This window comes from Gouania willdenowi, chromosome 21 (genome assembly GCF_900634775.1).
Source record: "Gouania willdenowi chromosome 21, fGouWil2.1, whole genome shotgun sequence".
NCBI classification, from domain to species: Eukaryota; Metazoa; Chordata; class Actinopteri; order Blenniiformes; family Gobiesocidae; genus Gouania; species Gouania willdenowi.
This window is the reverse complement of record NC_041064.1, coordinates 29,705,617-29,722,814: the sequence shown is the minus strand read 5'-3', so window position 1 is coordinate 29,722,814 and position 17,198 is coordinate 29,705,617. Positions and strand designations below refer to the sequence as shown.

The 17,198-nt window shown below is 37.7% G+C and overlaps 1 protein-coding gene across 1 annotated transcript in view; it reads left to right on the top strand.

Annotated features, from left to right (window-relative positions):
- Positions 1-13,052, top strand: part of hibch (3-hydroxyisobutyryl-CoA hydrolase) — a 36,331-nt gene extending 23,279 nt beyond the window's left edge. Inside the window, exons 8-14 of the mRNA XM_028435930.1 lie at positions 4,117-4,262; positions 5,066-5,152; positions 5,254-5,312; positions 6,925-7,006; positions 10,592-10,711; positions 11,868-11,901; positions 12,383-13,052. Of these exons, the coding sequence (XP_028291731.1) occupies positions 4,117-4,262; positions 5,066-5,152; positions 5,254-5,312; positions 6,925-7,006; positions 10,592-10,711; positions 11,868-11,901; positions 12,383-12,498 (644 nt within the window). The 3' untranslated portion in view covers positions 12,499-13,052. The remainder of the gene's footprint in view (positions 1-4,116; positions 4,263-5,065; positions 5,153-5,253; positions 5,313-6,924; positions 7,007-10,591; positions 10,712-11,867; positions 11,902-12,382) is intronic.
- The last annotated feature ends 4,146 nt before the right edge of the window (positions 13,053-17,198 follow it).

Genomic DNA, 17,198 nt, shown 5'->3' with positions numbered 1-17,198 from the left:
TATAACATTGTCACTGTTGTTTTAACGAAAGGCTTTTAAATCTCTGGCCATTGCATCAACAACTCTAAACTGCAAACGTCACCGTGAAATTCACTATGCACCATTTCCATCCAGGCCAGCATTTTAGAAGGATCACAGCTGCTTTTTCAGACTAACTTTGCTAATTTTAGCCCTCCAATCCTGTGTTGAATCATCCCATGAGTCTCTCTCACAAAAAGTTTACAGAGGGCTACAGTTCTCATGAAAGATTAATGCAAAGAGCTTTTGGGTTATGCAGAGTTTTTAAATATGTGTAAACAACAAAAACATATTTGACATTTTTCATTTTTCAATGCACTTAATCGTAAGAGTTGGACTATTACAGCTGTCCTTACTGATCAATCAGCCTCACTTTTTGGGAATATTCTTTGTCTGAAAACGTCTCTTTTCAACTGCAGGAGAAAAGGTCAATGTCCAAACGTCTCAATTGCTGCCAGAAAATGTAGCCATGCTAATATTCTTGAATGTAATATAATATATTTTTTTAAGAATGTCATGATGACATTATTTGATTGTAATGTTAGACATGAAATGGCTTTCATGGCATTAATTGTCCCTGTTTTTGCATTATACTAGTACAGTGCCCATCAGTATTCATATAGTGGGAGCTTAAGTAGAGTTGTCAATTATGGCCAAATGAGTATGTGTTTGAAGGTTGGATGTACAAAGAGGTGTACATATTCTGTACTCTGTAGTGTTTCAGTATAAAGAGGTATATTTGCAGGTGCAAAGTAAAATAGCATGTGCGATATCCCTGGTTTAATTATATGGGACATGTGCATGATAAATTGATAAAATTTGCGGAGTTCACCCAGAGGGAGGGGTAGTGGGGTCCTTTGGGGTTTTAGTGTATTTCAACAGTAGTGGCTGTTTCAGTCTCCCTAAATGGTTACTAGTCCCTTGTCATTGTCATGGTAGCCGTGGTAACCATTCAACTCAACTTTATTTATATAGTGCAAATTACAACAAAGTCATCTCAGTGCACTTAACAAAATAAAAAGTCCATAGTAAGAAAAGGAACCCAACAAGATCCACATGAACAAGCATTTAGCGCACGTAGTGATCTCAGCAATCACTACACAGGGGACCTTGTCTGCTTTAAATTATTGCAATTTTATGGTCTGCGCTTTAGTAAATAAGTAGGTTTTTAATGTAATTGTATCTCGCAATGGTCTGAGGTGCTGACCATTGTGTGTAATGGTCTGTGATTGTGACCAAACCAACAAGACCAAGTCTCTTTCAGGTTATTGCTATTATACTGTATACGTTTTAGCAAGCAAGTAGGTTTTGAGTTTACTTTTAAAGGTGGAGAGAGTAGCAGCCTGAGAGCTGGTTCCAAAGGCGAGGAGCCTGGTAGCTGAATGCTCTGCCTCTTGTTCTTCTTCTGGACACTTAAGGCTTTTCCAGAAGACCAGCAGATTGAGAGCAGAGTGATCTGCCTGGACGATAGGGCACTAACACGTCTCTAAGATACACAGGAGCTTGATCATGTAGAGCTTTGTTGGTTAACAGGAGGATTTTAAACTCCATTCTAGATTTACAGGAAGCCAATACTGGAGAAATATGTTCTCTCCCATTTGTTCCAGTTAGTGTTCATGCTGCAGCATTCTGAATTAACTGGAGACTTTTTAGTGAGTGACTGAGACATCCTGACAATTAGGAGTTACAGTAATCTAATCTAGATGTAATAAATTAATTGATTAGTTTTTCAGCATCACTCTGGGCCATACCATTGAGTATAGTCTGGTGACAACAGGGGGGCTTCTGGCTTGGAGATGGGCCCTGGCCACTTCTGCTACAGCCCCGGAGACAGTTGAAATGTGGTGATGGTGGGACATGTTTGGGTTGTGTGTGTGGGGGGGGCTCTCTGGTGGTGATGAGACCCTGTCCTCCCCTCTCTCACTTCCTCCCCCTCCTCTTTCACATCTTCTACACGAGATATGATGAGAGCTTCCAGAGTCTCATCGCGTAGGTTGCATCTAGCCCAGGATGAGGCTGTCTGGAAGGGGTCTCACCAGTCTGCTGTGTGCATGCCCCGGAGGGCTTCAAACTCAGCCTCCATGGCCACCGTGTAGTAGTCCTGGAGGATGAACATGGTGGTTTGTTCCCAGTTTTTAGCATTCCCAGTACTGTTTGTTAGCAGTTTTAAAAAAGATGGATGAATGATTAGTCAGCCTCTGAATTGTGGGAGGTGTTAGAGACTGAAACATTCGTTAGATGGTGGGCCAGTTTTATTATTTTATGAATAACATGCACTTTTACCCTAAAGTCACTGGTGTTGTGTTTGCGGTGCTTGGTGCCTCGTAGAGCAGTGCCGTGGCTACGCGTGTCTGCGTAATGGCAGCGTGTGATGCACTCATTAGATCGATATTTCGCGGCTACAAATTAGTAATTGTGGCTGAAAGCTTGGCTCTCTGCAGCCGTGTGTAGCACGGTGGCCCCCGGTCTGTGTGACGGACGCATAGGTGTGCCACTCACGGCTGTCATAGAAGTGGTCTAAGGAGCGTGGCGATGTTTGAGCAATGCAATGCAGCGTGCACTGTGCTCATTAGAGCGATAATTCAGGGCTACAAAGTAGAAATTGTGGTTGAAAGAGACCATCGTCCACCCGCCCTCATATCCCCGTCCATCCACAACAGTAGTAAAACAGCCAAAAGGAAGAAAAAGCAAGCCGGTAATGCAACGTTTCAAAATAATGAATGCAAACACTTGGCCTATGTGCAAACTGTTAAAAATGTTCAGGTCGAATAGACACTGTGTCGGGGAGAACGTCGCTAAAAACTCTCTCTCGCACACACACACACACACACACAGACGTTCCTTGCTTTTATAGAGAGATTTGCAGAGTGGCTTTTTTTGCACTTTAAATTGAAGCTTTGTGTATTGCACACCTCGAGTCACCTGTTTACTTCTCACGGATCGCTGCCCTCCCAGGGCTACTTTGAATCTCAGCTAGTGTTTCCCTTTTGAAATGACCACACTTGATCTTCCCTTTGACAGCTTTATTCTTCTGGGTTGGAATTGACCTTATGCAATATGGTCACAATTATCCATTGTGCAACATTTCACATTGGTCCCACACTCACTCAATAAAAATCCAAATAGTGTCAAAACTAATACCATCTAAACTAAAAATTTAATTTAGTTAATGTTGTACTATGCTGTGCTCAGGCATTCATATATATATAGACAAGCAATGTTTTCGTTTCACAGCTCACTTTTTAATCCTCCTCTTGGCAACCACCATAACAACATAGACACTTCCGGTCCCTCACTCTCTCTCGTCCTCCAGGAACCAGTAACTACAAGCCTATACATTCCTGCTGTACATCAGCTCCCGGTACAAAAGTAACTTATCTTAAGGTCACAACACTACCCACCACAATTTGGTCCCTGTCCAAGCTATTAAAATGGACCAACCACCTGGCATTGTTACAATACAGTGATCCATCACTGAATAAAGAGATGCAATATCTAGTTTATTTGAATGTATTTTCAGGCAATCATCCGCTCCCCCATCACCCACACACATCTCTTATTGAGCTACTGTTAGCCCCTTCAATTCAAGGATTACAAGGTTTAACCAAGTCTGCACACCAACTGCTATAATCTTCCATTTATGATATTACATGTTCCATCGTGAATCAGGTCAGGTCCTCTAATCCCTCGCCCATGCTTTCGTCTGCCCCGCCGTTTGCTTCCTGCCCAGCTACGAGGGCTGGCAGAAAATGAGCTGTGACCAATCCTCTCAAATACTGGAATTAAACTGGGAAGATGTGCATGTAGAACCAATTCTCTATGGGTTAAAATTGTATTGAAAAAATTACATTCAGCCTCATGTTTTTGTTGTGTGTTTTATTGTTTTTCTTGTTATGGTTGAATTGAATCCCAATACTTCATGCATGGAGTTTTCTGACAAAATATAAATGTATATAATATTTGTATTTCCAATTCCATATGAAACTTTTTGTCCCAACAAGTTAAAAAAAAACTACTGTTGGAAGTAAATTGTGGTAAACTAAAATTGGCCCTATCCATATCCATCCAAAATATTGAGTGTTTTTATTTTCTTGACAGGGCTTTTCCCTGATGTGGGAGGTGGTCATTTTCTGCCAAGGCTCCGGGGAAAGCTGGGCTTATTTCTTGCCTTAACCGGCTTCAGACTGAAAGGACGTGATGTGATGAGAGCTGGAGTGGCCACACATTTTGTTGAGTCTAAGAAGGTACAAGTTTAATGCCAGCAAGATTATTTTTGTTTTCTTTTTGAATAGTATGTTAAGGTTGAGTTTATTCGGACAACTTTTACTTATTCAGACAACTGTTAGGAAATCCACTTTGACATGTTTCCACTGTCAACTGCCAGTGTTCGTCAGAGGCATGTGCTGATCGCTTTGATGTTTCCTTGACTTCCACGTAGTAATTCCAGCAAGATTATTTTTGTCTTTGTTTTGAATACTATGTTAAGGTTTCATTTATTCAGGCAACTGTTTCTTAGGAAATCCACTTTGATCTCTTCAAAGCAAACATCATAGCGATCAGCAGACGCCACTGATGAAGACTGGCAGTTGACAGTCGAAACATGTCAGGAGATCAAAGTAGATTTCCTAACAGTTATCTGAATAAATTAAACCTTAACATACTAAGGTACACATTTTAATGCACTTTACAGAATAAAAAGCAGCTTCCAGTTTTGATTTGTTCTTGTTTTTTGTGATACTAATGCTGCTGGGTGGGTGGCAGGGTCGTATGTGTGAGGCAGAGAGTAAAGTCAGAATGAATCAAGAATCGTAAACTGTATTTGCCAACACACAAGGTCAGAAAACTCAGTATCAGTTTGAGCTGTAAGCTTGGGTTTACATGTTGTTTTTGGCAAACATTTTCTTAAAAAAAAAAAAAAAAAAAAAAAGATTTATCAGAACAGTACAAAACACTGAGATCATTGATGGCAAGATTACAAAAAAATGCAGTTGAAATGATTTTTTAGCATGATAGAATGTCTTTTTTTGTTTGTTTTTGGTGTTGCTAGGTCCCTGAGATGGAGAACGAGCTAGTGGACCTGAAGTCTCCCTCCACTGAAAACATCTCCAAACTATTGGATTCCTACCAGGACCAGGTAGGAAGCTAATACCAGCACAACACATGGACCATCACTCATTCACACACAGCCCACAGTAAACTCCAGAGCTGAGGCCTTTGTTTGTGTTCATGTCACAGAGCCAGCTGGACGCAGAGAAGCCTTTTGTCTTAGAGAGCCACATTTCAGATATTGACAGGTAAGCATCCATATGTTGTCTTTTGTCAGAATTTCTGCCGTTCAGGGCTCGTTTTGGAAAAGGCATCAATGGTTAATTACAGTAATTGGATGAATGGATTGGTGGATGGATGGATGATGTTGTATTTAAAAAAAAAAATGTTCAATATTAGCTTTTTTCCCATATCTGTTATGCCAATATTGTCTAACAACTTATTTTTTTGTATATTTTTCTCTATGAAAATAACACATTATGCTTGTTCTTAATGTGATGCCCCATTGGATGTAATTTAACATCAAACATAATCTGAGCAAAATAAGAAAACTAGTTCAACTTCAGAAAATGCCATATTACATGTTATTTGTATATTCATAACAGTTATTAACATGTTTTTTCAAAAATGGCACGTTTGTTTTTCAATATTGATATATAACTGATCACGATGTCGACCAATTTTTAAATTTTAAGTCAAATATCAGCCAATAATATTGCATGTCTCAAGGATGTTTTTTTTATGTATTGTGTTCCTTTAATTTAGCAAAGTAAATAAACCCTCATTTGCTTTCCTATAGGCAAATACATAATGAATGTACACATTCAGTTTGAAGGGTAAATATGATAATGTTGTCCCTTCTTTGCAGTAGTAACAGGCTTTACAAAGACTAGTAATCAAAGTCTATGAGTGAGTGTAATGTTCACACAAACATACTTTTAGTTTAGTTTATTTGAGCAATTTACATTAATATTTTATACAAAACACAAGATGCATCATTAGTCAGTTATGAAAGCTCAAAAGGAGTTGGTCGTAGCAAGAAAGCTTATAGGCACCTACCCCATATTCAGTTATCATTACAAACATACAAATGGCAACATCAACAACAGAAAAGCCTTTAAGTACATTTTGACATCACACAGTATTATTACAATCTACATACATTATATTAGTGTTTATGATATAAAATTTATATTAATTCCTTTCTGACAGTTACTAATACTCATCATCACTGATAATCACCAAGCACTCAATTCCTTCACATTATTTGTACTATTTATGGAGATTATTTATTAAGTTATTATTGTTATTGTAATTATATTATAATCAAAGCTATAATCCTCGACATAATCATTATCATCACTTTTGTTATTGTTTCTATTATTAATTATTAGTACTATGCTGTAATTTAAATAATATTAATGAACACTATCCCAATCAGTTATAATCATTAATATAATCATTATTATTATTATTATGTATTTTACATTTCTTACCTTACTAGTTCCTTGTTATTACCATATCCATTGCAGTGATTGTTCATAAATATATTTATATACATATTTTTATGTGCTCTCACTTGTGTGATGTGTTTTAAGGGCCAGCTGGGAGAGAGTAGTAACCCCCTCTCAACAACAGGCCCTCACCCAGCTGCCCTAAGTATTTTAACATGCTTTGTTAAAATTGTATGTTATAAAACCTAAATGAGTGCTGTGTGGTTGTAACTTTTTAAAAGCCAGCGTGACTTTTGAACACAACGCAGTTTTGCTGACTTGTTCATAGGTTTATTTAGTTCTTAAAACTCAGTCAGAATCAGATTACCTTATTAAATCATAACCCCATTCACCCCTCCCCTTTCAGGCTGTTCAGCTCCAGCAGTGTGGAGGGAATCGTAGGGAACCTGAGGGCGGACGGTTCTGAGTTTGCCAACAAACAGCTTGAGGTGCGTAGTATTATTATTATTATTATTATTATCCCCGCCGCAAAGTGTGGAAGGGGGATATAGGTTTTAGCTCCGTCTGTCTGTGCGTCCGAGTTAAAGGGGACAGCTTTTCTCAGAAACCGTTTAAGATAGGATAATCAAATTTGGTGTGTGGCTTCAGGGTATCAATACCTTGATGGAGTTCGAAAATGAGAACTGTGCCAAAAAAAAAAATCCAGAGTTATTGCCCATGTGCCGTTTTTTTTTTTTTACTGTTTGAGGTATTTTCAAAGCTGACAGCTTTTCTTAAAAAACATTTAAGATAGTAATTTTATATGCTGATGTGATAATATTTTCTTATGTATACATCTAACTTCTTAGATTTAGGACATTTAGGAAAAGGTTGTGAGTTCTAATGACAACCAAGCTGGCGGGGGGTGTTATTATTATTATTATTATTGTTAATACTGCACTTACAGTTCACATGTAGCTCTTTCTCTCAGAGTAAAGGCATTGAGTTCGCTATCACTGTCCCCTCCTCACTGGGTTTCATCATGTACCGTACGTGGGCTGTGCTCCCACAATGCACTTCATGCAAACGCTCCTGTCTGCTGCCAGATTTCTCTCCTCAGATAAAGCTTTCAGATGGAGCCCCTCACAGCCATGTCAGTAATCAGCAGTGGCCTCAGTCTAAGCACTTAATGGGGTTAGTCTTAGTTTGTTTCTTTCAGGCTGGACCAAATCCCTCCTGTGGGATTTCAAAGCTTTTAGCAAACCACAATGAATCTAAAGGAGTACTGCAAAAGGAAATGAGCCACCCTTGTACTTTTGTTTTTTCTTTGTCACGTTGATCACTAGTATAAGGTCATCTAGCATTCATTAGTCATCTGAACCCTTTAACTCACTGTGTATGAACCACATGTCAGCTGTCTGTTTAGCCTTCGTCAATTACAGATCCTTTGATTTTTCAAAATAATTTTCAGCTTCATTGGAAGCAATTAAAGTCCATGTAAATTCCTCACGTTGTCAGCTCAAGTATCCAATATTCATAAAGATTATCTATCTCAGTGACACCATTTTCCTCATCTGCACTCCCCTGCTTTATTTCTTAGTTATGCACCAATGACCCTAAAGTGCAATTTTGGTTTTACTTTTATCACCGAAAAAAGCTGACCGAAACAGGATGTTATGTTGACGGGAGCAAACAGCTGTGTGGCCCTGTCTCAGTACTCACACTGCACCCTACGCCCCTCTACAAAGTGTGCACTTGTTAGAAGTGCACGAAGGGTTCGGGTGCGCAGGTTACAAGTCTGCAAAATTTGCAGAATTTGGACAATGCGATTTACGTCATCGACTTGCGCCACTGCAAAATTCCACCCAGGTTTCTGCTCCACTGCTTTACTAGCACATCTTTCTGAACATGATTACATTTAGTTTTATGGTTTGAATTTATTTGTTATGCAGTTGGAGTGTGAAAGTTTAATATTGTGACAACTCTTAGATCGATTTCAAGAGTAAAATATAAATTCAATAGGGATGTTTATTCTGTTCAGTTTCTTTATTGGATTAAATGGTGATCATACTGAACCATTATTGATAAAGTTCACAGTTTATCTCATTGTACAAATAATTTTATAGAGTTTCTAGAGGTAGCACTAAGTCAGATTTAAGGTTTTAATGCCCAATGTTGTATTGTTAATTCCACAAATAAAGATACATTTGCATATTTAATTTAAGATTTGTAAACATTCCATCAAACAGAGGAATGAGGAAAATTTAAATATTCAAAAGAAAATTGTACACAACAGGAAACTTTGTGGAAAAAAAAGTATACAATTTCAGCCAAAAACTGCAGCTTAAATGTCATAAAAAGATACAATTAATGCACTTACCATTTGCAAAATATCAGAAATATTTAAAAATGCACGAAATAAAACAGTAGGTCATTTCGTCAGACCTTGCGGGGGGCAAGAGAAGTAGTTATAAGAAATGTATATTGGTTATTAGTAATTTATTTAAGGTAGCTATGTCATTTAAATTTTAAATGTAGAAAGGGTAACTAACTGGTATCTGGTAAGTTTTATGCTTTTACAGTTTAGTTTTTATACATCCTAAGTTTATTGTACAAGTGTAAAATTTAAATTGGATGTTATATGAATGATTGCACAAAAAAAGTTATGAAACAGCATAAATACTAGTGCATAAATCATCGTAATGCTTCATCAGATATTTATGCTTCTTCCTAAGTAACAGAGCAAACTTTGATTGTATTTACACATATACAGCAAAAGAAAAGTTAAAATATTTCACTACTTACACTTAAAAGCAAGTTTTTTTGGCACAGAACCCGCAGACGGATAAACAAAACCGTCGTGAACTCAGTCATGTCGGTGCACAACTTCTATAACCGCAAATAATTATGGGTAATTATGTTTTGCCGAATTCCGCTTGGATGCAGGCTTAGGCGAAGTGTTGGTCAAGGGCGCAAAGGGGGCGGGGCAAAAGACCATTCTGGAGAGTCGGGACACCCTATGCACTCACGCCCTCATCGGGAACGCGCAATTGAGGGGCGCGAGGGTGTAAGTGCGACTATTGGGGCTCGGCCTGTGTGTGTCTCCAAAAACATGCTTGGATAATAAATAAAGCAGAACTTAAATGCACTTTATGTTTTATTGAGAAAACATATTTAATTTAAAGGTAGGGTAGGCGATTTTCAAAAGCTAGTATGATTTTGAATGTAGCCTCCCCGACGGCTCCGCCTTTACCACCCTCGCCCCTCCCCTCTGTGCTCCGTCTCACTCACATGCACACGCACAGCTGCTGCAGAAGAGGAGCTCAGCTCATCACTTGTATTGTGTAGAAACTACGTTGTCTTATGTCTCTTTCAGCAGTAAGTAAACAATAAACTTTATCATTATATATGTTAAAAAACGTGACCAAAAACTCTGTATTAAATCTGTCAGCGGTGACGCGCTTTCAGTGTGAGCTGGTACATGTGAGGGGTCAAGTACGAGCAGGGAGACAGGGAGACGTGATTGGTTTAAAAAAAAAAAAAAAAAACTGTTCCTTTTTTGCCATTGATAGAAGTTATTACAGATTTACAGCTGCTACAGTTGACAGATTTTCTTTGTTCCTTTTTCAGAGCACATAAGATGTTAATTTCTGTCAGGACATAAGGACAGTTTCAACCAAAAACCTAAAAAGTGTATCTGGAGAAAAACGCCTACCCTAGCTTTAACTCTCTTCCAGCAGCACAGTCAGTTATATACTTGTACATTATTATTATTAAATGTATGAGTAGGGTCATGTTAAACATTGTATTCTTTTATTTTATATTGTGCATTGTTGGAATGTCATTACTAAATACATATTTTCATATTTTTAATTAGTTTGCAATTGTTTAAATTAATATTAATGCTTCAAATAATAATGTGTTAATTTTAATGAGGTTAGTACACATTCAGAGCCATGAATGCATTGGGACTTAATTTGCATAATAATTTTATTTCAGTTTTCGGACAAGAATTTTCTTTTTGGTGCATTCCTAATCTATCTGTTTGAATGTGAAACTTCTTTAAAGCATTTTCTGCTTTTTTCCCACTTTAGACCTTGTCCAAAATGTCTCCGACATCGTTGAAAATCACCCATAAGCAGCTGCAGTACGGAGCCTCCCTGAGCCTACAGGATGTGTTGGTGATGGAGTATCGACTGAGCCAAGCCTGCATGGTGCGAGCCAACCACGTCATTTAAATCCTTTTACACACGTTTCACTATCATTTTGGGGCAAAAGGATTGCTGGGTTTTTCATACTTTACTACGTGGATTTTGAGATTATTTTGATTTTAGTTCGATTTTTTTCTGTGAAATCATAATTTTTGCACTCAGTGAGTGCTAACCTTTACCAAGCACCAAATATCCTCTTTGCGAAATATTAGTAGTGATCTGGATCAATGATCCCATTCACTCTTTAAAGGCTTGTAAGAAATGTATATTCCCATTTATAATCATACAGTCGGTCCAAATATATGGGCACCCCAATTTTTTGAAAAATCACGAAATTGGCAATCCGGATCTGATCCCAATGAAACTTGATTGGGAAATAGAGAAACCAACCTTACAACCGAGATATGAAATATTGCCAATCAAACTCATTCAGAATCAGTATATTTATCTGGATTCTCTTCAAAATTCAATGGAATATTTAACAGAATATTTCATGGTGTAAGGTCTATCTTTGGTTAAAATAATTGAAAAAAGTCTTTTCAACATAATCCTGCTAACAGACAAACAAACGCCGGCGACAATATGACCTTAGTGGATAAAGTAAACAATATGAAATATGAATGGGTTAAATCTAGTCCTGGTTCAGCATGAGGTTTTCTTTGCTTACTGGGGCAAAACTGGGGGTTGTGACGTCATGGCAGTAAGGGTTTTTCTAAACATTGAGCATGAAAAATAAAAAAAATAGGTCTTTCTTTGTACTCAAATAACGTAAATATTTTGGTTCTGAAATATATGATTAACGTTATTTCTATGGCTTTTGAAGAAGAATAGTCACATTTTTTAATTCAATGGAAATGTTTCATTCTTCAAAGGAGTCCTGACAGAAAGAGTTTGGCCACCATTGCTTTAAGTAGAACCATTTTCAGGGCTTCTTATTTGGTTGGTGCCAAAAGTGTCTCATTTTACCTGCTGTAATATTAATTATCTCATGTTTAGAATAGAAATATGTTTTAGATAATTTTATAAATCTTAACATTTGATTTAGTTTAACCAGATTGAATCAGTGAGAATTAGTGTTAGTGTCAACATTCACCTTTATCTAAAAACGTGTTCATCCTTTTTTCACCGTGAAGTTGTTTTTGTCTTGTGTTTGTTGCAGAGGGGCTGTGATTTCTACGAAGGCGTGCGAGCAGGTAATGACCTGGATTGGAACAATTTATTAATAGAAATCTTCATTACATTAAATATTAGCACTGTAGTGTTGGTTAGAACAAATGAACATCATTGTATTGTTGAGATCTACAGCACCTCATGATTGGTTGCCATAGATTAGCACCATTCTATCAAGATGATGTGTGAGATCGTTACCTAAATGCAAGGTGTGTGTGCTTGTGCGGTGAATATCTCCCCGACACAGTGTTTGTTCGACCTGAAACTTTGTCAAAAGCTTCCAAATACCCCGAGTGTGTGCATCCATTATTTTACTTTGCACCTGCAAATATACGCCTTCATAACACTACAGAGTATGTACACCTCTTTGTACATCCAACCTTAAAACACATACTCATTTGGTCATAATTGATAACTCTACTTAAGCTCCCACTATATGAATACATACTTCCGACGGGCACTGTACTCGTACTATTAATGGTTATTGTCTTCTATTTTTTTCAGTGCTGGTCGATAAAGACCAGAACCCTAAGTGGAACCCCTCATCTCTGGAAGAGGTGTCCGACCAGAGCGTGGAGAAATGCTTTTCCTCACTGGGGCAGAAGGACCTGATCCTCTGATTTTCAGATGTACAGTAGTTAGTGCATCGTTTTAAAGATACATCATTGAATCAGGCTCCAATGCTGTTGGTTTAAAGCTATGATGGGATTAGAAGCTGCAGCACAGGTGGAAGGCAGGGGTCCTGAGTGTCAGAGGTAAACATCCTGATATAAACGGCTCTGCAGTGGGAGTGGAGTGTTTTTTCTCTGCTTTGGACTAACAGCAGGAGAAAAGGCCTCACACCTCTGTACCTTGTCCTGTTCATGTTTGTTGAAGGGACGTCATCAAAATGTCCCTCAGACAACTACTTATTCCCTTCATCATAAAACATGTTCCTTAGTTTTTAACTGTTTCCATAACCGTTCAGGCAGAAACATGACAGCAGATTTCTGTTTATCACAGTTTGATGTATTCACATTATTGGATATTACAAATATAAAACTTTGCAGGTTTGAGAAATGTGTGTGTGTTTTTTCGAACGTTGGATATGTGAAGCTGAATAATTTATTAGATAACGAGAGTCAGGTTTGACATCAATACTGGAACGGAGAGAAAATAAATATCTTGGAACATTTATCAGTGTGTTTTTGGTAAGAATAGCTGCTGGTCGGGGATTTTGTGTGTTTTAGAGAACAAACTGTGCAGCTCATAACGAGTGGTTGTAAAATTCAGCTTTAGTTCCAAAGTACTGTTCTTATCAGAACAAAAGCACTGAGTACATATGAAGTCAGGAAAGCAAACACCTGGATGTTCCCAGACCACTGACTGATAACACCTGGTGTCAGTAAACCTGTATTTGAGGATGATAACTCATTTATAATGTAGAGCAGAACATTTCAGCCCTGCAGTAAAAAACTCTTGATTAGACATTGACGTGGTTTTCAATGAGGAACAACAGCCGTTTATCATCTAGCGTGTCTGATGTCAGAGCTAAATCTAGTCACACAGACCTTAAAGATTTCAGCCCCAAAAGTTAAAATCAACTCACCCACATTACCAATCTCCCACAGAAGAAATTTTATCATTTATTCCAAGTAATGTTAAAGGGATCCTCCACTGTTTTTACGAGTTTGGCATAAAATTTTTAAAATGCACTTATTAGGAGCTCTATGCCTAGCGAAACACATTATTATGCACTATATTCAGTTAATAGCCTTTTAGAAAAGGGACCACTTTACAGTTTTAGAGCCTGTGTTTTGCTAACTTGAAATCACGTGATTGATGATGTCACTCGGCCCCAGTGTCTGTAAACATCCCATTGTTTTCTATTGGAGTGAAGCATTTAGCCTGATTTTTTTTTAATCATTTAGCAGATTTTTCAGTGCAAATGACAACTTGTGCTGCTTTTTGTTGCTCTAAATCAGGGGTCACCAACACGGTGTCCGTGGGCACCAGATAGCCCGCTTGGACCATGTGAGGGACCCTCAGGGGCTCTCGTCACCAATGAGCTCCATCTAAAATATGACTTACTTTCCAGCATTTAAAATCACAAATGAGAGATATAGTTAGTACTTAGTCAAATAAATACTGCTGCACGTGATAAAGTTTTAGCATTAAATTAACCATCTTTAAATTTTTATTTTCACTGAATCATTATGACAAATATTTTAAGTGTTGCAGATTTGGTGTATGGTCAGTGGTATATAATAATATATAATATGATATATATAATCCATTTTTCAAAAACATGGTACATGGTTACTCTGTAACTTTCATTTAACAAAAGAGGAGAAAAACAAAAAAAAATTTGACCGAAGGACGCGACAGTTCCAACTCTGCGGTTTGGTAGTAGACGATGAAGCAGAGAAGAAGAGCTCTCCAAAGGGCTTTTACTTCCCGTTTAACTGTGCAGCTGACGTTATGATGGCAGAAGTTCGGGAGTAATCACAAACTGTTGAAGACGCACAAACCCTGAAGATAGAAGTCCATTTTGGTGGGAGTTCAACAGTCCGCGATTACTCGCTAACTTCTGCCATCACAGCATCGGCCACGCACTGTTTAAGCGGAAGTAAAGGTCCCTTAGGAGAGCTCTTCTTCTCTGCTTCATTGTCCACTATGAAACCGCAGAGTTGGAACTGTGGTCACAGATATTTTTCGGGTCACAACTGTTTTTATTCTCTTTTGGTAAACAAAAAAGCTTTACATTGGCATCTTTAACTTTTCCTGATTATTTAGAGCAACCGAAAGCAGCACAAATTGGCATTTGACCAAAAAAGCTGCAAGATGATCTAAAAAGTAGGCTGAATGCTTCACTCCAATAGAAAACAATGGGATGTTTACAGGCAGGACCGTGTGAAATCATCAATCACATGATTTCAAGATGGTGGAACATAAGCTCTAAAACTGTAAAGTGGTCCCATTTTTAAAAGGCAATAAAATGAATATGGTGCATGATAATGTGTTTTTCTAGGCATCGATCAAATAAGTACATTTCAATGATTTTAGGCCAAACTTGTAAATAGGAGGATCAACTGGGGGGACAAACTGACAGTGGGACAATATATTGTGTGGCAAGATAGTGTAATATTAAAATGTCACAAGATCTACAATATATTGTTGATTGTACAAGTGGTATCACACGTGTGGGGAAAAATCCACACGATCTACGACATCATTTTGTTATGGTTTGTTTTTATTTTTTCAGAAGTACGGTATCGTTAATGTGAGCCCACTCTCGTATCGTGAAGTCGGTGTATCGTCCCAGCCCTAAATAACACTGTTCAGATCATGAGTGTTTTGACTGTAAATGTCAGACTATCTGTAGAAATGATAGAGCTCTGTGAGGTGAGGAACCGCAACAATGTTGATTAACTAAAGTGATGCAATTAATCATCCATTTATCATCTTGTTTTTCTTACCACCTTTATGCACACGAGAACATTCCCTTTCACCTTGCACCAATCATTCCCTTTGTTTTAGAATATTTGCTGTGTGTTGATTCCTTGATGCAAAAATATAGAATCAAGTCCCACTAACTCCCATTTACGTGCAGAGTTTAAATGTTCTCACGTGATTCTTCCGCATTCCCATACCATTCACTAGCTCCATGTGGAGGGAGTGTGTGAATATTAGCGGGTTAGCCCTTTGATGGACAGGTAATGCACTTGTGGCCTGTGTTAGCTGGATATAACATATTTTTCTCCAGGTTATTGCCAGGCTGACTGGGATTTAAACCCTTTGGAATGAGATTATTCAACTCTAGTTGCTGAGGCATCAAACAACTTCAAGGGCTGGGTGCCAAATCTGTCCCTACTGAGCACCCCACAGTAGAAAAGCAGCAATGACAGAAAGCATGAATCATTGTGGAAATTACCATGTAATTCAGTTGTAGATATCTCAGCAGCTCCAAACACACAAATTCAATGAAAGTCCACCATATTTGATTGATGTTAATACAACAAATAACTAATTTTTTTCCAAAATCCTGAAAGTTTCCTCAAATCATTTCTATACCATATCCCCAAAATAAACAAAAGTTAGTCACAAAATCAAGGAAATTGAAGTTAAGATCATGCTGGGACTGATACTGTATCTGTCACTAATTGCTTGGATATTGTCAGTGCCTTAAATATTTCACATATTTATATACTGTACAGAAGTGCAAACTAGGACACATTAATGTTCAAAGGTCTCCTTTGCCCCATCTACAATCTGTGGCCCACTTGAGATTAAACTGGTCTGTATTTGTCTCTGAACTAAAATGAGTTTACCTTATCCCTCATCTCACCTCATCCCTGAGGTTTACTCAGAATCACATCTGGTATTTGTTAAACAGAGAATTACTTTGCTTTTGGCTCTTAGATCTTTGATGAAATACCTTTTCCTCAGATAAAAATCAGCCCTGTTGGTCAGTGCAAATCATACAGAGTACAGGAATTTTTATTTTCATACACATCAATATGATCCGTCCAAGTAAGCAGCTTATGAATTATTTATCTCCCAGCAAATAGAATTACAACCAACCAGTCTCTTTCTGACGTTATTTTAAGTTTGCACAACAAAAACTGCTGTTTTTCTTCAGTTTTTTTTGCAATAAATTCAAGAAAATTTGTGTTGACTCTTCCTTGTTTTCTGTTGCCCTGTTGTGATATTCTGTGTTATCTCAGCATTTTTGTTCATTGCTCCTGAAGTTTAAATTCTGCCTCAGTTTTGGTGGTGGCTTGTTATTTAAATGTGATGTAGTGTACTTAGTAGACCTGGGCGAAATATCCAGATTCAAGATATATTGAGTTTTCTATTTTGGCTATATAGAAAATTACAATATCGCCTATATCAATACATATACATATATATATGTATATATATTATAGCTTACGTTGTTTTAAAATACTTTTTTTAGGAGTCGATGCTTTCACTACTTCTCAGAACAGCATGAAAAACACAGTGAGATGATCACTGAGTGCGTTCTAACCCAGACCTTCCCCTAAACAAGCCACACTACAAAACTCACTCACACGTGCTGTCCCTTATAGGAGAAAAAGCTAAAAATGGTACATATTGTGCAGCTGTTTGTTAATAAATGTGCCTGTGTGGCATTTTGTATCAGGAAATTCAACTCAGAATGCTCTTTCTGGTCAGACTTTATTTGTATTAAAATCATCGAGACTTATATCGTATATCGCCATTTTGTGAAAAAATATCGAGATGTGAATTTTTGTTCATATTGTCCACCCTTAGTCCTTAGACCAGATCAGTTTAGTTCAAAATTTGCAGAACTTGT